We start from the raw sequence: 21,883 nt of genomic DNA on the forward strand, positions 1-21,883 counted from the left end.
CGCATTGTCAATCTAGCTCCAACTAAGAAGATAGACAAAACACCATATGAGATATGGCATAAGGGAAAGAAAACTAAATTGTCTTATCTTAGAGTATGGGGATGTGATGCTTATATTACAAGTGAGTCTGATGACAAGCTTGATCCCCGCGGTGAAAAGGTTTTTTTCGTCGGATACTATTACAAGAGCGGTTATAACTTCTTTCATCCTGATACAAATACGATTTCTGTCAGGAGGAAAGGCTACTTCCTTGAAGAAGAATTTCTTAGTCAAGGAACTAGAAGTGACATTGTCGATCTTGAAGAAATTCAAGATCCACAACCAACCGCTGAAAAAGTTGGAGAGTCTGATCAACAAGTTGTTGTTGCTGATACATCAAAAGTGAACACAAGCGTTCGCAGAAGTAGTAGGACTCCCGTACCAAATTCTAGATACTTATGTCATCTAGATGGTCCCGAAGTCTTATTAGTAGCCGAATCTGGGGATGAGCCTACTAACTACAAGTCTGCCATCTTGGATCCGGAATCCAAGAAATGGCAAGATGCCATGAACGCTGAGATGCAATCTATGCATGATAACCAAGTTTGGAACTTGGTTGAGCTACCCCCCGATAGTCGGGCAGTAGGGAGCAAATGGATTTTCAAGAGAAAAACCGACATGCATGGAAATGTGCAAACCTATAAGGCACGGCTAGTCGCGAAAGGTTTTACTCAAACTCAAGGTGTTGACTATGATGAAACCTTTTCGCCCGTTGCTATGACTAAGTCAATTAGGATATTGCTTACCATTGCTGCATACTATGATTATGAGATATGGCAAATGGATGTCAAAACCGCTTTCCTTAGTGGACATCTTTCTGAAGATGTCTATATGGTTCAGCCTGAAGGTTTTGTCGATCCAAAATATCCTAATAAGGTTTGCAAATTGAATAAGTCCATTTATGGACTTAAGCAGGCATCTCGAAGCTGGAATCTTCACTTTGACGAGAAAATCAAAGAGTTTGGTTTTGTCAAAAATGAAGATGAACCTTGTGTTTACAGAATGGCTAGTGGGAGCACCATATCATTCCTCATCCTGTATGTGGATGACATACTGATCATTGGAAACAACATTCTCATGCTTAAGGAAGTTAAGCAATGGTTGGAATCTTGTTTTGCAATGAAAGATCTTGGAGAAGCCGCTTATATTCTGGGAATAAAGATCTATAGAGGTAGATCTAAGCGGATTCTAGGGCTTAGTCAAAGTACCTACATAGAAAAGGTGATGGCATGCTTCTCAATGGAAAACTCCAAGAAAGGAGTTGTTCCAATGACTAAGGGAACCGTGTTGAGCAAATCGCAATCTCCGGCAACGGACATTGAATCTAAACGTATGCAAGCAATTCCATATGCTTCTGTGATTGGCTCTATCATGTATGCTATGTTGTGTACTAGACCTGACGTGTCGTATGCCTTGAGCATGACCAGCCGTTTTCAACAGAGTCCTGGCATTGCCCATTGGACTGCTGTGAAGAACATTCTAAGGTACTTGAATAGGACCAAAGACATGTTCTTGGTGTTTGGGGGAGTGGAAGAGGAGCTCACTGTAAAGTGTTACACTGATGCTAGCTTCCAGACTGACCGAGATGATTCTCGCTCATAGTCGTGTTTCGTCTTCACTCTCAATGGAGGAGCTATTTATTGGAAGAGCTCCAAGCAGAGTGTTGTGGCGGATTCTACCACCGAATCTGAATATATAGCTGCATCTGATGCTGCTAAGGAGGCTGATTGGATGAAGAAGTTCATCACCGATCTTGATGTGGTTCCGAGTATTCACAAACCAATAGAGATATTATGTGATAACACGGGTGCTATTGCTCAAGCCAAAGAGCCAAGGTCTCATCACAGAACCAAGCACATTCTAAGGAAGTTCCATCTTATTCGGGAAATATTGGAACGAGGTGACATCGTGATAAGCAAAGTAGACACAGATCAAAATCTAGCCGACCCGTTCACTAAGCCAATGACTCAGAACAAACATGATCAGCATAGAGATGCTATCGGGCTTAGACTTGCTAGTGATTTATTTTGATTTAGTATTTGGATGTATGAACGTTTTATCAGTTGTACTTTTCTGTTCACTTTTGATTTAATGGTTAAATGCAAACGTTGAATGATACAACTATGTTCATTTTAATACGTTTAATCCGTGAATATTGTATTCTAAATTATCCGTAGTCGGTCAGACTCGTGGAAGCGATTCTGAATTGAGACTATTCTGACTTTGTACTCAAGTAGTTGACTTCCAAACTCACAGACCTCATTATGAATGACGTTGGATGTAACTCGCATCAAATCATCTTCATGGATCTAGATCATAAGATGTTTTGATAATAGTATGCTCATTTAGTATCCTTAGACCTGAGATACATATTAGAACTTTCGTTTATCGAGGAATATTCTTTGATCATGTCAACCGCTGTCGCGTAACTACTGCTAGTCATAAAGGCATTGGTTGGGAGTATTATGGAGTTCAGTGGGAGTTGTATGTAGTCAAGATGGGATTCTGTACTCTTACATTAAGATGTAACAGTTAGACATAATGGCGCCCTCGTTGATTCAAAATGGTAAAGTGTGAGGCCTCACCCAAACTTACTGTGTGTTTGAATGGACCACTTTGACTCTATATCGAGAACTAAAATAATTGAACACTATATGAGATTGAATTTGATCCATGTCTCATTGTTCAATTAATGTCTTATATAGAAAGGATAAATGACAACGATTACTATAAATTCATTATCTTGCAATAGGGTATTCCAAGATACTTTGGTTATGGATTTAAAATGTCATATTCGGTTGGGGACAGCTATGTGTAGCTAGAACGCCTCTGGCTGTCAACGTTATGATACTTGACCCAAATACGTCCAAGTGGGAGACTGTTGGATTTTATGGACGTTTCGGGTCAAGTCAACGTGACCGACCCGAACGTGACCCGGACAGAGTTACACCGGGGGTAACGAGATAAAGGCCTATGTTAAATGTTATCTAGGCCCGACACAATTATTAGATGGACAAGGTTATGGACTAGACTTGGCTTTGTTAATTGGGCTCAAGCCCAAATTGGTTAACTTGGTTAAACCCTGCAAATAATACTATATATAGAATGAGATGATTATTATTAACTTTAACCTTAACAAAACAACACCAACCCTAGCTGCCCATTGATTCCGGCGCCGCAATTCCGGCGAGCTATTTCCGGCCGCCGCCATCCTTACTCAGCCATCACCTATTGTCCTTTAGCATCACAAACATTACCGCAGCTTCAATCAAGCTCCGACATTGATAAAAACCATCATCACGTTTTTCCGGTGACCCACTTCATCTTCTCCGGCCTAGCCCCGTTTTTCCGGCGATAAGTTATTGTTGCTTGTGTTGCTGTCTATAGTTCTAGCTGCTGTCCGCCGCCATTCAATATTGTCCGACGCCGATAAGCTGCTGCTGCACCACCTCCCTGAGCTCCGCTGCTGCCGCCGCCGCTGAACGCCGCCACTGCCGCCGCCGGACCTTTGCGGGTTGGTTGATTGTGTCCCTTTTCTAGTGCATCTCGTTATTCCTTGGTGTCTTCCCGGTTCTCGTAACCGAGGTATATCGACAAACCCCCTATGGTTGTTTATTATCGTTTACTCGTACTCGTATTGTTGTAATCGGATCCGGGTTCGGGTTTCGGTTTATGGTTCGTTTTAATTAGTTTAATATCCGCTGCGTTTTATTGTTCGTTTACATATACATATTAATATGGATTAATATTTATCGAAACGACACATAATATATAAAACGGGTTCAAATAGTTTAACCGTTTTTGTCTCGAATCACCGTTGAAACCCAACATCTCTTAATTCAGTTGATTTTCCAAAGATCCTAAGCAGATCTTTATTCCTTATGTTATCTGTTTATAAAACAAAATATGAAGAGTTAAACAAGCATACATACAATCCAAAAATAACCATGAAGAGTAAAAACAGATTTAAAGGAACTAGCATATCTACCATATTTACTTGTATCATTTGGAGACGAACCGTAAATAACTTTCGTTTGTGAAAACAATTTAATCCCGCATAGAGAGTCCCTTGAATTGATGATATTCCATTTGCAATATACTGAATTTAACATAACAGAAAAGGTTAATGCTAACTAATAATGATAATTTATTAAGAAAAGCAATATGTTTGTTCTTAGATATAATAATAACCAAGTGATTGATCAGCTAAACAAAACATGTCTTCAAATCGCAAGCAGAAAATTAAAGCAAATATACGCACGTAAAGATTAGCGAGTTGATTCCCGAACGGGTCGTCCTTCAATCCATCATAAAACGCTTGAGGGAACTGGTAAAAAGCACAATTTTCTTCATCCTTGATACCAAACACCATACACATTGCATGAAGAAAAACTTGTGGATTATTCGCATACATATCGCAATCTACGTTAAGCATCAGAGGTGCATTTATCATTACTCCGGACACTCTAGTCTGCTCATAATATAAACTCCATAAACATTAATAACAAGACACTTATATTTTGGAAACAAAAATAAAGGCGACTAACCAAAACGTTCATAGCTCCAGCTTTGTAATGATGCGGATGTTTGGGGTTCTTTTCTCTTGAGATGTATATTACATGAGGCAAATCGGTTAAGGTACGTTCTTTGTTCTCTGATATAACCTATAATAATATACAAATTAAACATAAATCCTTGGTTGCAACATTCAAAATAATTAATATCACCATGCTTTGACTGCTAATTTGTAGAATAATCTTGGAGCTTAGCTAATATTTCAATTTTTTATCAAATCAAACGAACCGTTTCTGACATGTAGGGGTTTGAGCTCTTTTTCTAAAGTTTGAGCTTGGCTTGGGCTCGGTTCGTTTGTTATTTGTTAACTAATTTATATACATTTTTAACTATTTTTACATATTTTGAGAAAAACCTTAACGAGCCTAAACTCAGCTTGAGCTCATGTGCATTACACAAACTAAAGCTCAGCTCGTGCTCGGCTATGCAGTGTGAAATTAATACATAGAAGTCCAAATAAAGAGTGTTAAAACTTAAGAATACACTAGGCCGATAAGGTTCAACGAGCCTAAACAATCTTCTCTTCTCATATAAGGCTCAAGCTACTCTATAACTAAGGAAGCTCTATTTGACGTTCTTGCTCGGTTTGAGCTTGTAAGGCTCAGCTTGTTTTGAGCTTTTTTATTTTTATTTGGTGCGTTAAGTACCTTAATGATGGCCGGATGGTTCGAACATTGGACACCAGAGAAAACACCAAAATCTGAATCATGATCCCATTGGAACGGCTTCTGAGCCGCAATATCGATCTTCTTGTAAAGTTCCCCATATTCATTCTGAAATCAGACAAACAAAAGCATATGAGGTCATCATAAAATTATAATCTTTTTATTATGTCTAATTAGCTAGTGTTATTGGTTTATCACTTTGATTAAAATAATTAAATGTTACTGCTTGATTTGATATGTTTAACCGCTTTAGTTAAAAAGATTGACGGGTGTATAATTAGAATAAAATAAATTTTATAATATCAACGTACAACATGTTTATGACTCGTTTAACGCGTTTATTTACAACTCCTTGACCCCTTTGATCCATTTACTTAAGTTGATTATACATGCCGTGCTTAGGTTACACAAATTTTAGTGATGAACGGGGAAAGGTTAATGTTCATTAACCGAATATATATATAAATATAAAGGATTGTGTGTTGGTTTATAAGTTCAACACGTCAACCTAAAACCTTCAATCCGAGAGTATATATGTGACAAAAGTATTTAACGTCGGAGCTAAAACATAAGCATTTAAAGTTGCTACCTTCATCTTTTTCCAATCTTGTAGGAACTCCGACGAATCATCTTCTAAAGGTGTGTTCGTAGAATTGAAGTATCGAAATGGAGCTCTAACTTGAACGTTATACTTTTTGCAAAAAGGGACCCAAAGTTTTGCAAACTTTGTTGTTTCAACAAGGGAATAAAACGTAAGAGGCGAGCAACCATCATCAGACAAATAAAGAGCTAACTTGTTAGCTGGATAATCCACTGCTAACAAAGATAATACCTTGTTCATTGTTATGATAGACGGTTCAAGTATAGGGTCTGCAGTGGTGACAAAAATATCCACTGCTGGAAACTCTGATTCACTTACCCTGAAACACATTTATTCACATAAATATAATTTAAACCCAACTTTTAACATTCGTTTAATGTAGATAGCGAAGTTTCATTCTCAAGTATATATGCAAGGCACTCCGCATTAAAAAGAAGTGTTTAAATAAAATTTACCTTTTCAAGAGCCGGTCAAGGTATGTTTTCTTGGTGTGTTGATTCCATTTGATACACATAGAAAGAATCCAGTTGAAAGTAAACCATGACTCACATAGAAACGCAAGCAGCCATGGGATGTATTGGTCTTGATCTTCAAAATAAACGACTCGATAAACAAGTATAGAAAGGAGAAGTGAAAGAACCACAAGCTCTATGGCTCGCGCCATCTTGTTATTATGGACTATTGTTTCTTGTTGAGGGAGACAAGTTGTGTCTTTAGTGTTTGTGGCCATGTGTAGAGTGCCAACAAAGTTGTATTAATAGATTGTTGTTTTTGAAGTCTTTGGATAGTATCATTGGTGTGTTGAAATATGTTTTATAGAGGTTTTTCAAAGAGTTGAAGAATCCAAATGTGATTAGTATACCATACCATGCATGTGCATCATCCACAACCTATCCAAAGCTTGAGGAAGGCTGTAGAATGTATGTGGTCTACCTTATCATCTATATCAAGTCACGTATTCTAATAGTATTATCTTTCGCCCGTGGTGTTTCAAGTAACATATTCGAACATAATCTTATTTTTGGTCTGTCATGTCTCATAGCTTGGCCATTCGAAAGGGGGTTGCAACGTCATTTGTTCTTCGTTTACCTATCTCTCTATTGTAATTAGATTCTTTTATGTATATCTATCAGTTACGAAATTCGAACAATATGTAAAAGCAATCAATTTTTAAAATTTGTAATTGAAATGAGCTTGTTAAATGTTAACTATAGTTACTAGGGGTGTTCTTCGAGTTTGTTTTTCGGGTTTCGGATTTTTCGGGTCGGGTTCTTTGGGTTACAAAGTTTTAAATCTTAACCCGAAACTCAACCCAAATCTCTCATGGGTTTTTTGGGTTCGGGTTTTATCGGGTTGGGTTAATCGGGTTTCGAGTATCCTAGAAAAAAAAAACAAAAAACAAAAAATAAATAAATAACTTCAATACTAAAATTAACCAACATATCCTTCTTTGCTCGTAACACAAATAATCAAATAATAAACTAACATAACTTGATAAACAATTTAACAAGAAGAACAAAACTAAGTAAGTAACTCGAACCATAATCTTCTTCAATCGGAAGTGATTTGGTTGTTCGATTACGGTTGCTATTAGTGATAAACAAAAAACATAAATTAACAATAAACAATCGATCCATAATAGTTGGAATATCAACAATCGATTAGGGTCAGCAACTGATAACTTTACTGGCAAAGACTAAGCCTGTTATACCTAAAAAGACATTTAATTTCAAAACTAAAAGTTTATTCGGGTTTTTCGGGTTAACCCGAAACTTATAAATCAAACCCGAACACCAACCCGAATTACTTCGATTCGGGTTCGGGTTAGTCTTTTCTCGAGTTCGGGTTAGTTTGGGTTCGGGTTTTTTCAAGTTAGGTTTCGGGTTTCGGGTAAAAGTGACAGCAGTTACAAGATGAAAACATGTAAATCCACACATGAGTTACGTGCCGCCTTTTGTTTTTAAATCAATCATTAATTTGAGGTGTAGATAGAATTATATCTAAAAATTTAAAGTATAATATTACACCAACTAGTGGCATACTTTGTCGCAGATTCGGTTGAATGCTGGTCACTAACATATGACTCGAGAGTGGTGACCACAATCCAAATGAAGCCAAATATTCCAATAGACTTGATTCAAGAAATCTTCGTTCTTGTTTTTACTCCATTATTATATTAAATACTGCTCAGTTGCTCGAATCATCCCACTTTGAAGGTAAGTTTACATTTATATGTTAAATGTTAATTGCTCGATCTTGACTTGTTAATTGTTCTTGATTGTTAATTGTTAAGTTATTCGTTAAATTTAGTTTTTTAATTTGTTAGTTTCTTAGTTTTTTATTTGTTAGTTTGTAATTTTTGATTTGTACGTATTTATGAATATCAAGAGATATTTCCAAAGAGACCCATCGAACCTTGGATCATCATCTTTAAGTAGTAAACCGTTAAAAATTAATTTGCATTGTTACGTGTTTAAGGAATGCAGACAAAATGATGCATTTCTAAGTGAAGGATTGCGATGTTGGATTAGGTGTCGGGGGAAATTTAGCAATCATCTGGGTAAATGCAATAGTTTTCACAACAGAGCACGTATAACGGGGGGAAGACTTACTTAACCAAGCTCTATACATGTGAACTTTGCCCGAACCGACCCGAACCTCAAACCAACCTGGAATTTTTTATACCCGCTCTATGAAATTAAAGCATCTAAAAGTAGTGCACTACCCAAAAAAAATTCCTGGATCCTCCACTGTTTGGGCTATGTAATTGCTAGTTTTAGGGTTGTTTTGATAACTTGTTCTGTTGTTCAATTTTCCAGAATTCATTCAATTAATCAAGGCTTAAGAACCAACATTCTGCACATCAAAAACTTTGATTGAATGAATTTGATCAAATGAAGAAGATGAATATAATAGGAATCTAGACTAGATCAATAGATTGAATAATTTGCAACTATTATTTTCAGAATAATAGATTGAATAAATATAAAGATTACTAAAAAGTAAAGACAATGTGTAGATATTATATTGGTTCCAAATGTGTTATTATTTCATTGATTATCTGTCTTGAGTATTAATGACAACTATTAGTATTTATATTACTAATTATATAGTAACAACACCACCCAAAGGATCAAACTTTCTAGTTAAATAAGTAGTTTAGTTTTGATCTAAAATCACTTCTTGAACAACATTCAAATCATACATACAAATATAAATACATAAGTCACCTACCTAAAATGACTGATATGATCTTCTACATAACTGCACAAACAACAATTTCCAAATTGTAGATAAGGGGATCCCATATCTACCATTCCCAAACAACCCTTTCAAAAATTCCCAAAAGAATAGTAACACCCAAACACTACAAAACATCTCTCCTAGCCCTAATTCAAACACACCAACCCAGTTTTGCCTATAGTCAACCTTCAACAATCTTAACATGCCATTGGCCAATGCTATCATGTTGACCAATAGAATGAAGACACCCGGCACGACCATGGGTGAGTTGTCAAAGGTAAACCTACCATCATTTTCATTGCCACTATCATTTGATTTGTGTTCCTTTTGTGTTACATCAAAGACCGTATCTGATAAACCAATGAGCTTTAGTATCGCACTTAAAAATGCGAATAACCATGATGTTATAGTATTCACTCTCCCCATTCTCTGTAAATTCCACCACATACGAAGTGATAGACCTACACGTTTGTACTCCCAAAGAATATAAAGATTGTAAATAACGAAAACACCCATGAAGAGCAGTAAAGCTCGTTCGTTGACTTTAGGCAAGAAATGCGTGCCCGTAATGATACAATATGCGGGAAGAGATGCATAACATAGTTCAGGAACCGAACGGACTGCCCATAAACATATCCATAAATAACCAAGGGCTTGTCGACACCAAAGCTTTCCTTTTATAGTAAGAAGTAACGGGTTTTTATCGGTGAAAAGTATTTCAGAAAACCCGGTGGCCCATCTTTTTTGTTGTGTTAATGAAGATGGATATGTTGACGCTGCACAACCCAGAAATGCAAGCGGGTCAGGTGAGGTGACAGATGATCTCCATCCTCTTCCATGGATACCGAGTCCGGTTAGAACATCTTCTGTTGTAGATCCATAAAGCCAACCAACCTGAGAATATATTTTATAATCTTCTTAATTATATCATTTTGTATTTCTCTATGCTCAAAACATCTTTAATCTATTTTCAACATTTAAGTAGAGAACTGCAATAACCACATAATAAACAATAACCACTCATACATAAGGCGATTATGTGGGGCCTCCCTCCCACTATATTTCTCATGCATACAAGTGTTACAAAGGAGATACGCCTTATTACGAAATTAAAGCCTAAGTATTTAATACAAAACTAGGTATAAAGAATCAGGGCAGCCCAACAGTTATGTTTGGCTAAGCAAGGGTTTAAGGCCTCACCAAAAATAAGGCCCCTATTTAAAAGTTTTATATTGTTATATTTTTTCATTAACATATTATAAAAATTAAAATTGACTTGCATATCAATACCATGCAATGGCCTGGCGGTTACAAGGCATTTTTTTAGTCTTTAAATGATCTTGTTGACCCGCGTTCGATTCTCTTTAAACACTATTTTTTTCTATATATTTATCATTCTGGCATGCCTTTTTCTTTCGTTTGTTTCATTTTATTTTAGCTGGCCATTTTTTTCTATATATTTATCATTCTAGCATGCCTTTTTATTATATTTGTTTCTCATTTGCAAATAGAGCTAAATAATACTATATATATCACGCTCGCTTTTAAAATCTTTTTTTTTATTTTATGATACATAACAAGATGTTTAACTAATGTAAAACCATATTTGTTTTATACATATTTGTTTTATAAGGTTTTGAACTATCAGTCCCAAACCTGAATAAATAAGTAGGGTTTTATAACAATGAAATTGAAAAAGGCCAAAAACTTTTTCTTCACTTTGAGCCTCTAAAAAGGTTGGGCCGCTACCGTAAAGAATGAGTACATTTGTAACTTCATTTCACTCTTTTAAGTAATCAGTTTTATTGAGGCTGGTACTAACAATTATCTAAAACTGATTATCTAGCCTGGAATAATAATTGACAAGATATACAGTCATAATCACCTGTGTCCCCAAGAGGTGTGATACTCGTAGCGACAACTAGCAACATGCATTGCAGCCTCAATGAGATTAGAGGGACTGCTTCGGCTTTCTATCTTTGAGTTCGATTCTGATAATATCAGAACAACTGATTCCCTTAATTCGGTTGATTTCCCAAAGATATTATGCAGCTCTTCATTATTGATATTATCTGTATAACAAAGAAAATATGAAGAGTTATATATTTTGGACCCTATTATCAAACTAAAAATGATCACCATGAAGAGTTAAACCAAATTTAAACTATTTAGTATATATACCGGATTTTATTGTATCGTCCGGTGATGAACCATAAATGACCTTTCGTCTGTGAAAACAATTTGATCCTGCGTAGATAATCCCTTGAATTGATGATATTCCATTTATAGCATGCTGATTTTAACATTAAAAAAAAGGTTAATACTAACTAATAAATATAATTTTGTTCTTAGATATAATAATTAAGATTTATTCATATTTATAAATTTATAAAATGATAAGAGCATCCACAATAAAGAGGTACAAAAACACGTAAAAACGTATAGTCAACTTCCACGTAATAAAAATACAACTCTTAAAAAACACTCAAAATTCTCTAGAAAAGGAATCCTAAAAACATCTAAAAACATTGTCATATCATCACCATCTTTTACCTTTAACAAAATTATTATTTTCTTTTATTCACTACCCAACCCCCCAATCGGCCCGACCTTCTGCAAAAGGCCCACTCCAACTCATTTTTTCTAGTTCTTGGTGAAGAACTTCTTTGAAAACATCTCCTACAAATTACTCCCACAATAGAGAAAAACACATGACGTGTAAAACCTCTCAAAAAAAAACAAACAAACTTTAAACACGCCTTATGTGAATGCTCTAAAAAATATCTTTTCGTGAAAAAAAAAACAAGAATTAATTCATAAAAGAATTAATTCTGTTGCTAAAATGATCAATTATTTAAAATTGATTAGCTACCCCCAAAATGATCAAAAACTGATCATTATATCTTATAAACACAATCAGAAAATTAAAGCAAATATACGCACGCACGTACGTAAAGACTAGCGAGTTGATTCCCAAACGGGTCGTCCTTCAATCCATCATAAAACGCTTGAGGGAACTGGTAAAAAGCACAATTTTCTTCATCCTTGATACCGAACACCATACACATTGCATGAAGAAAAACTTGTGGATTATTCGCATACATATCGCAATCTACGTTCAGCATCAGAGGTGCATTTGTCATTACTCCAGAGACTCTAGTCTGCTCATTATATAAACTCCAAAAATTAAAAAGACACTTGTATTTTGTAACAAAAAATAAAGGCTACTAACCAAAACATTCATAGCTCCAGCTTTGTAATGATGCTTATGTTTGGGACTCTTTTCTCTTGAGATGTATATTACATGAGGCAGATTGGTTGAAATATGTTCTTTGTTCTCTGATGTAACCTACAACAATTACCAAATCAAACATAAATTCTAGCTTTTAACATTCTAAACAATGCATACCACAAATCAAGCTCAAGCAGGCTTGCAAGCCTAAACGAGATTTTTTATATTGTTTTATTAAATATATTTACATAATAACAATTATTATATATAAACACAAGATAAAAATAATTATGATTATACATTATATATAAAAGTTATAATTATAAATAACTATGTAAATAGTTGTAGATATATATGTAAAAAATAATAAATGAACCAAGCTCGAGCTTTAGAAATACACTTTAAACAAGCCGAGCTCGATCCTGTTAAATTAAAACAAGCTGAGCTCGAGCCTAAACATATGTTTGTTCTAAACTAATGCATCTTATACCTTGATGATGGTCGGATGGTCCGAGCGATGGACACCATAGAAAACACCAAAATCTGAATCATGATCGCATTGGATCGGTCTCTGAGCCGCAAGATCGATCTTCTTATAAAGATTTCCATATTCATTCTGAAATCATACACAAATAAAAGAGTAGTTTATTATTGTTGTCTTGTCTAACTAGTGTTCTTGGTTTACCGCTATGATTAAATGTTACATGTTCATTTATATGTTTTACGATCAATTTAAAACGCCTCAACCCGTTTAACTCATTTACGTAAGTAGTTTTTCTTGTCGTGTTTAGGTTACACAAATTTTAGTCATGTATGAGGAAAGGTTCATTTCCATGAACCGAATATATTATATTATATATATATATATGGGAAGGATCATGCAAGAAGATCCTTATATATAAATAATTCATAAATTTTTAAAAGAAATGATATTATTGGTTAAAACCTCTTCTCGCACTTCTCGTATTAACAATTACTTCTGAAATAAATAAATAAATAAATATATATATATATATATATATATAGGATTGTGTGTCAGGTTTATAAGTTCAAAAGTATACGATGTCTGAACTGAAAAAAGCATTTCAAATTGCTACCTTCATCCTTTTCCATTCTTGTTGGAACTCCGGTGAATCATCTTCTAACGGTGTGCACGTAGAATTAAAGTATCGAAACGGAGCTCTAACTTGAACGTTATACTTTTTGCAAAAAGGGACCCAAAGTTTTGCGAATTCTGTTGTCTCAACAAGGGAATAGAACGTAAGAGGGGAGCAGCCATCATCAGACAAATAAAGAGCTAACTTGTCAGCTGGATAATCCACTGCTAACAAAGATAACACTGTGTTCATTGTTATGATAGGTGGTTCAAGGACGGGGTCTGCGGTGGTCACAAAAATATCCACAGCTGGAAACTCAGATTCGCTTACCCTGAAACACATTTCGTCAAATGGATTAACAACCCAATATTTAACATTGTTTAATGTGGTAGAAAAGTTTCATTCTCGAGTATGCATGATATTGAAGTAATTTACAAGTAACAACACGATGGACCAGTTTTTCATAAACGAACTAGTGATCAAACATGTCTTTTTAATAGTCAATTGGTTGGACCGGTTTAAAAAACTATAATGTCATAAGTAATTACACACAGAAACATGTGTGTGTGTGGAGAGAGTTATGAGAGAACTCTTTGTTAAAGAGGGTACTAGAAAACTTAATGAAAGACAAAAAGGACCACAATAGAAAGTACTTGCACTCCGCACTGAGTATATATAATATTGCATATATGCAATACATGAACTAGCAAAGAACCTTAACAAAATTACGTTGAGGGCCGCAATGAAAAGTATATGTGGTCCGCAGTGAGCATATGTAGTATTACGTCACATGTGCAATACATGATATATTGCATATACGTGATAATACTTCTTTTATAAAAAAATTGAAAACTTTAGTTATTATATATATATATATATTGCATGTATGCATTATACCATCAAAAAACAATTTTTTTGGAAAAAAAAAAATTAGATGTATTGTATATATGCAAATTTATCATGTATTGCATGTATCCAATACAACTTTTTATAAATTGCGGACCACAAGCATTTTCTCATTGCGGTATGAAACATGCTTTCATAACTTTGGATAAATGTATTACGTATATGTATTACAGTTTTGGATGAATTCTAGTTCTGTTTTTAAGAGAGGTTATCTAACAAACCAACCCCATATGTATAAATTATAGCGAAGTGTGTGTATATATATATATATATATATATATATCTACTTTATTTCGGTGTCAATTTACCGCGCTAACAAAATAGAAAGGTTATTATGGAGACGAAAGTAGTAAATGAATTAGAAAATTAGATGGAAAGGGAAATGTTTTAAAATCCGGTACAACCACTGGTATGGTTCACCGATTCAATCTTCTAACACATATTTGTCTGGTTCAAAATTGTTAACGCGAACCGGTTATGTAGTTGGTTCCATTACAAATAGTGTCAAAAAATCTAGATATATTATAAAGTTTTGAAATTGAATTTACCTTTCTAAGAGTCGGTCAGGGTATGTTTTCGTGGTGCATTGATTCCATTTGATATTCATAGAAAGAATCCAGTTGAAAGTAAACCATGACTCGCATAGAAACGCAAGAAGCCATGGGGTGTATTGCTTTTGATCTTGGAAATAAACGACTCGATAGCCAAGTATAGAGAGGAGAAGAGAAAGAACCACAAGCTCTATGGCTTGGGCCCTCTTGTTATCAAAGACTATTGTTTCTTGCAAGGGGAGACAAGTTGAGTCTTTAGTGTTTGTAGCCATGTGTAGATTGCCAACAAAGTTGTATAGCATTGGTGATGTATTATAGAGGTCTTTCTAGGAGTTGAAGAATCCAAATGTGATTAGAATACCAAGTACATTATCATCAACCTATCCAAAGGTTATGGAAGGTATAAAATTTACGTGGTCAACCTTATCTTCATACAAAGACGATTATTTTTTTACTTAACTTAAACCACGACAAAACTAAACCTAATTACAACTTAAAACTTGTTAATTTGCACTTATAAACATGTACAAGCGATTAAATTTATATAAGAAACTAGTTTTTATCCCCTGTATTATGGGGTCGTTTTTAGGGATGGCAATGGGTCGGGTCTGGGACGGGTCTAGGTTTTTACCAGACCCGGACCCGATTATAAAACCCTGTCCCAGACCGTCGGGTATTTATCGGGTAATTACCCGTCGGGTTTCGGGGATCCCCATCGGGTTTCGGGTTTCCCATTTATTTATCAAAAATACCCATCGGGTATACCCGACGCAAAACTCATCGGGTTTTTATTAGGTTTTTAACGAAATATCACTAATAGATTATAAAGAATGATAACCATAAACGTTACCGAAAATTATTATCTTAGTCAAAACTTGACATGTGAGTTGTTGGAATATTGAACTTATTTCACACCGTAAATCCATCAATAGTAACGAATGTTGAGGAGTTGGGTGGCCTAGGATATTTTGTATTTGGTAATTATCATTTAGAACTTCCGATGAAAGATGGTAGATGAAAGGTCAAACATTCATTAATGGATTGATATTATTATCGTATATTTAGAATATAATATACCATTCTTTTAATGTATTGTTAATATATATATGTGTGTGTGTGTGTGTGTGTGTGTCGGGTTAGTCGGGTATATAATCGGGTAAATGGGACAACGTTGTCGGGTAATCGGGTATATTAGAAATCCCAAACCCGTCCCAGACTCGCGAAAATATTTTAAACTAATCCCAAACCCGTCCCATACCCTAATGGGACGGATATTACCCGTCCCAATTATTTCGGGTTTCGGGTATTCCCATCGGGTTCGGGTTTCATTGCCATCCCTAGTCGTTTTATATTATTTGTTTTTAATATTTATCTATTTTTTGAAATTTTTTTTATTGTATGAAAGTTAATAATATACTTATGATTTGATATTAAATTGTTTCACAAATAAATGAGATGTTATAACCCGGTTTAAAAGGTTTATGAGTTTGATGGGACCCAAGACCCATTTATATTTTTTACTATAAAATTGGTCTTTTAATTATAAATAACATATATCTTTTTTTAAATAAATCATATATTCTTTTAGTTTATTTCCACTTTATAGGATTTTTGTATCAAATATTTGGTGAGATTAGCTTTTAATTTAATGAGATGTTATAACCTGTTTAAGAAATATTTGGGTTTGATAAAACTCATATCCATGAATTCGGGTCAAATGCATGAGAAGCCTCCATTTAAAAATCAAGCAATTTTGGTGACTCCAAAAAAATGGGGAGCGACCAAATCGCGACACGTAAGAGTTTTATGTTTTCGTTTATATATATTATAGATTATAGATATGTATTAAAAAAAACTATGGACAACTCTGTATAATAGTAACCAAGTTTCAAATTTGTTTCAATTAAGTCACTCATATTTTATTTTGTTTTAATTAGGTCACTTAACTTTGAATTTTGTCTCAATTAGGTCACTAAACTTTTAATGTGTCTCAATTGGGTCACTCAACTTTCAGTTTTAGCTCAGTTAGGTCACTCAACTTTCAATAAATGTTCTAATACTATCTTTTTTAACTTCATATTATATGTTCATAAATAACTAAAACGTCAATAAAACCAACATTTTTTTAAAAATTTTATTAGTAAATATATCACTTACGATAATATAGTAGTTGTCCCTCTTGATTTAGAGCACAAATTGAAATTTAAGTGACTTAATTGAGACAAACTTAAAATTGGGTGACCTGAGACAAAACAAAATATAAGTGACTTAATTAGAAAAAACTTAAAACTTGGTTACTATTATATAGTGTTTTCCAAAAAAACTATGATACTTTTGGATCTATTATTGTAGAAAACTATGTTTGTATTTGTAACTCACAAAAGTATAAACTAGATTCATAAGTTTATGCGAACTATTAAGAGATAATATAACGAGTGGGGTAATTGTCCATTGTCAAAGACAAAACCTTTAAAACCCCAAGGAGGTTGGGAGGCCCTGAGTTTCCCAGGTGACCGAAATTCGTCGTATTCATCCTAAATCAAGTTATTCCAACTTCATGCTCGACGCTACAAAGTTATATAAAAACTAAATTTTTTATATTTGGCACATGAGTTACGTGCGGCTTTCTTTTTTCTTTTGAACCAACCATTAATTTGAGGTGTAGATCGAATATTATCATAACGTGCCATATATCACCACCTTGTGGCATACGTTTGATCAAGTTTTGTCCCATGTTCGGTTGAATGCTGGTCACTAACGCAATACAAAAGATAATCTAAACAAAAACGTATGACTAGAGAGTTGTGACCACATTCCAAATGAAGCCAAATATTTCAATTAATTTGATTGAAAAAATCTTCACTCTTGTTTTTACATGGTTGTTAAGTAACTATATTAATTTTTATTTTTATGTTTATTTCATTCATTTTGGGCAACATATTTGTATTTATTAACTAGTGAACGCATACGAATTAAGTACGTAAAGAAAGAGAAGCGTGCGAAGTTGCAAAAGCATGAATTGTGTCGAGCTTAAATGATTTTGTAACCGGTTACTAACCGGTCCAATCCTAACCGGTTATTAACTGATCCGAACCTCCGGTTAGAGGCCGGTTTCTATTATTGATTTCAAAACAAGTTATTAACTGGCTAACCGATTTTTTTATTATTTTATAAAAACCAGTTTTTTCCGGTTATTAACCGGTTAACCGGTCCGGTCTAACCGCTCAAAACCGTTTCTCTAACCAGTCAAACTGACCCAAAAAACCGGTCTAATCAGTTAATTCTCGCAAAAAAAGTTAAATGGTTAACCGATTTGTGCACCTCTAGCCAGAGAGAGTCCTAGACTGCTAGCTCGTTAATGTTTATTGATGGCCCAATTAACAATCATAGTTGTAAGCCCGTACCATACCCTAAACTTGGTGGTTGTAAACAAGGCCCAACTAAATAAACATTGCATAATTCATTTGACTTGGCCCAGTCAAGTTTGCATAAAGATTATAGTTGGATATTAAATAAATCAAAAAAAATCAATCTATAACTAAATAAAAATAAACTAGAAGAACTCATATTTCAAATGAAGAAATACAAACTTAAAAAGGAAATTATTTTTGGAGACTCAAATAATCCAGAAGTATGATAACTTATATGTTGTTCTATATCTCCATGAATCTAGGAGTTTTTGCTTGCGTTGTCTAATCTGGTTTACGTACCGGAACTTAGAACATTCGAGATGGAGTCGGGACCTTAAAGATTGAATTGCACAATCGTTGACTTTTAGTTAACATTGGTCAGTGGGGAGATACTAGTCGAACTTTGATGAAGTCTATCGGTCTTACCATCTTACTACGGTTCTGGATCATATAACATTGGGTTCTATTCATTGGGCTTAAATACAATATTGGGCCACTAATGAGCCCAAAGTGGGTTTTTAGTATGGGCTGATATTGGTTTCGTGAGACTATATGGTGATTTTCAAATCTACTCAAGTGGGATTTCAACCTATGACCAATCGGTTAACAACTGACTGCTCTACCACTTAGCCAAGGGACAACGGGAGATTCACTTGTCTATGTACAATTGTACATTACATGTGAGCCATCTCAAACAAATGTTAAGTTTTCTTTTTATTAATCCATTAGTAACAAGGAGTAAAGACACGAGGTTGATTGCTAGTGTCGGTTTCAATAAGAAATTTTTGATTATATGCACCATCACATTGTAACTACTAGAGATGTTTTGAATTGTACTTTCGAATTTCGGGTTTTTTTGATCATGATCGTCATGATTGAGAATTTTGAATCTAAAACTGAAACCCGACCTTAATTTCTCCCGGGTTTTTCGGGTTCGGGTTTTATTCAGTTGGATTGAGAATATAGACGGATAAGATCAAACAAAAAAATGTAAAATTGAACATATATAAATCATTGAACAATACTTATAGAATCAAATTGAACTTGAAATCTATCTAATAATAAAATATGTAGAAATCAAATAAATCAAGACCGACTAATTTGTGTTAAGAGTCCATGGTGGTAAAATAATGACATCATTATATTCTTTTTTTTGTTATATTATTTTCAGATTTCAGATTTCAGATTTAGTTATTCATTTTTCTATCATGCAGCTGACACACAAAGATTGAATGGGTTTTTCAACCTTTCATTATTTAGTTTCTATTTTTATTATGGTGTGACGTGATTATGCTACCTATTTTTTTTTAGTTTTCCTTTCTTATCATCAAATTTTTTTTTTCGAACAGTGACTTTCATGTTGTTTATATTGCGTATCTGGATAATGGATTAGATAATATATTAAAACCTTTGATCTTGATTTCAATCTTCATATAATCAGTAGCCTGAATTAATCTCTGAATCGTGTGAAAACTTTCAGATAAACCTATTTCACCGGTTACACGCGATTGATTTATCGGATAAGACAGAGATTTCTCTTGTTACTAGAATTGGATTTGTATGTTTCTTGAGAACCCATAAAGAGTAGAACATGGTAACCAACCGTCTGTTCTATATCCAATCTATCGATCAAGTTACATGTATGTAGTCTCCATAGATATAATTAAAATGGATGTCATGGGTTTAAACCAAAACCCATTTAATTAGTAGCCCACAAGATTATCTATTAAGGCCCACGTTATTATATTAATAACAAAACCCAAATAACATTTAGAATTAAATCGAGCACGCACTCTCGCGTCACCCAACTCGTTTAATCTCTAACGTTATTTACTCAATCGACAAGTTAATCCAATACCCTAAAATACACGTTGATAACACTAAAATTACCAACATTTCACAGTTAAGTTATCTCACTGTGCGAACACATCGCGCCCCGCCACCCCACTTAGACCAACTATGTTGACATGATCAGGATCCATGCTGGCATCCTAGTTTGGCTTGGCGTTCCCGATAAAACCTAGTTGGCTCACCTCGCCCGAAGGCACGACAGATTTTAATGCTCTGGTAAAATCCGGCTGGAATCAGGATTCGAACCCGGGACATCCGGGTCATCCATCATGTTCCTGACCATTGGGACAAGCCCCTCTGGTTCCATCAAATATTTAACTCACATTATCAACCAAGAGTTATATATTTATATATATTTTTCCTATATATCTGATGATTTAAGCTTTGATTATTAACTTTTTTGTATCTTCATTTTTTTATTGAATTTTATTAGAAATTAATCCTGAAACATATCATCAAGAAAATTAAGGGGTTCATTTTGAAAGAAAGTATATGTTTAGCAAGTTATTTGATATAAATACATGGTTAGGGCCCACAAAATTACTTTTAAGATAACCATAACAAACAAAAATATTCGATTTTGGTTTAGATCATATTGCGTGGTCGTGCTCTGGGACTTGATTTCTACACATTTATGGCTAGCCGTCCAATTTTCCGACCTCGTTACATCATTGTTGTCCCATTTGGTGCCGCTCTTTGCCACCAATTTGTTGTCTCGTGTCTTCCTCTTAGGCAGAAAACCGCCTTTGATCCATCTTTTGTTTTGTCGTTTCACTATAATGTTTACTTTTATTGAGCTATCGCACCTATAGCTTTGGGTTGTTATTAACAAGTACAAATGTAGCTTTGAGGGGCTACAATGAGAGTAGAGATGGCCCTGACTAATTTGACGTTTATAAATTTAAGACAATTGGTTAAGTTCAAAGAACCCTATGAATCCGGTGGGGACTAGATACTTTATGAGTTAAAAATTACATGCGTTTGTTAATTAAAAAATAAGTTATCACAATCATAGTTGAATAACTCGCTAGGTGCTAGTCAAGCGATTTTATATGGACTAACGATTAATCAGAATTAATCAGATTGAAATCTTTATATTGATTTCAAAAAATTACATATAAAAGTTAACATAAATACTTCAAAGCTCACATAATATAGATCAAACATTAGCAATTAAATGTATATATAACAAATCAATGAGAAAAACCATTGGAGTTAACTAGTAAAAACCATGGTCCGATTGCCTTCTAAAAAAAATGTCTGACTGGGCCAATTTGGCTCGATTTGTCGACTAAGTCTGACTATCGATAAATGGGACTGATCAGTTAAAATTCATAGACCTAGGTTCGCCTAGCAATTAATCCCTGATTAATTCCCGACTGGACATGATTTTCAACACAATGTGAAAAAATTAAGTAACAGTTAAACTAATCGATCCAATGTGAAAATATGTTTACCTAGATATTTCGTGTGCATCTTTTGACTAAAAGTAATTCAAAATACAATGATGTCAAAATAGGCATAAAAGTCAAAAACCCTTTACTCACCTTTCATACATGGTTCATGTTATTAACATTATCAAATCCTTCTTCAAACTTAATTTAATCATTTAATTATTTACCTTATTTTCAATATTTAATCATTATTCACATCAAACTCTATTTTAGTCTTATTATATATATCTAAATCCACTGTTTATTTTATTTCAACGAT

At 34.3% G+C, this 21,883-nt stretch overlaps 2 protein-coding genes and 1 pseudogene across 4 annotated transcripts in view; all 3 read right to left on the bottom strand.

The window, feature by feature from the left end:
- Positions 1-15,202, bottom strand: part of LOC143594658 (cellulose synthase-like protein H1) — a 33,088-nt gene extending 17,886 nt beyond the window's left edge. The window contains exons 1-4 of one of the 3 annotated variants that reach the window (XM_077073917.1): positions 14,907-15,202; positions 5,869-6,199; positions 5,262-5,387; positions 4,587-4,703 (exon numbers count right to left, since the gene is read on the bottom strand). In XM_077073917.1, the coding sequence (XP_076930032.1) occupies positions 4,587-4,703; positions 5,262-5,387; positions 5,869-6,199; positions 14,907-15,181 (849 nt within the window). In that variant the 5' untranslated portion in view covers positions 15,182-15,202. Of the gene's footprint in view, positions 1-4,586; positions 4,704-5,261; positions 5,388-5,868; positions 6,200-6,335; positions 6,797-13,452; positions 13,784-14,906 lie in introns of those variants that run through there. The other 2 variants (XM_077073916.1, XM_077073915.1) reach the window with 2 other exon arrangements.
- On the bottom strand, positions 9,115-10,147 carry LOC143594656 (putative cellulose synthase-like protein H3 pseudogene; annotated as a pseudogene).
- Positions 10,907-12,540, bottom strand: LOC143594659 (cellulose synthase-like protein H1). Its single transcript, XM_077073918.1, has 4 exons — positions 12,356-12,540; positions 12,075-12,284; positions 11,305-11,416; positions 10,907-11,195 (listed from the first exon to the last, which is right to left on the bottom strand). Exons 1-4 carry the CDS (start codon positions 12,365-12,367, stop codon positions 11,005-11,007), a joined length of 525 nt encoding a protein of 174 aa, XP_076930033.1. The 5' UTR covers positions 12,368-12,540; the 3' UTR covers positions 10,907-11,004.
- Positions 15,203-21,883: the final 6,681 nt, after the last annotated feature.

Source organism: Bidens hawaiensis, unplaced genomic scaffold (genome assembly GCF_021521415.1).
Source record: "Bidens hawaiensis isolate Kalapana, Puna unplaced genomic scaffold, B.hawaiensis_p1.1 tig00044048_1, whole genome shotgun sequence".
In the NCBI taxonomy this organism is placed as follows: domain Eukaryota; kingdom Viridiplantae; phylum Streptophyta; class Magnoliopsida; order Asterales; family Asteraceae; genus Bidens; species Bidens hawaiensis.

What these genes read in the sequence shown, in the direction of transcription:
- LOC143594659 (XM_077073918.1), bottom strand. An exon ending in ATCAACTCGCTAGTCTTTAC is followed by an intron (nt 11,417 to 12,074) that starts GTACGTGCGTGC and finishes TGTTAAAATCAG; the next exon opens with CATGCTATAAATGGAATATC. An exon ending in GGACGATACAATAAAATCCG is followed by an intron (nt 11,196 to 11,304) that starts GTATATATACTA and finishes TTTGTTATACAG; the next exon opens with ATAATATCAATAATGAAGAG.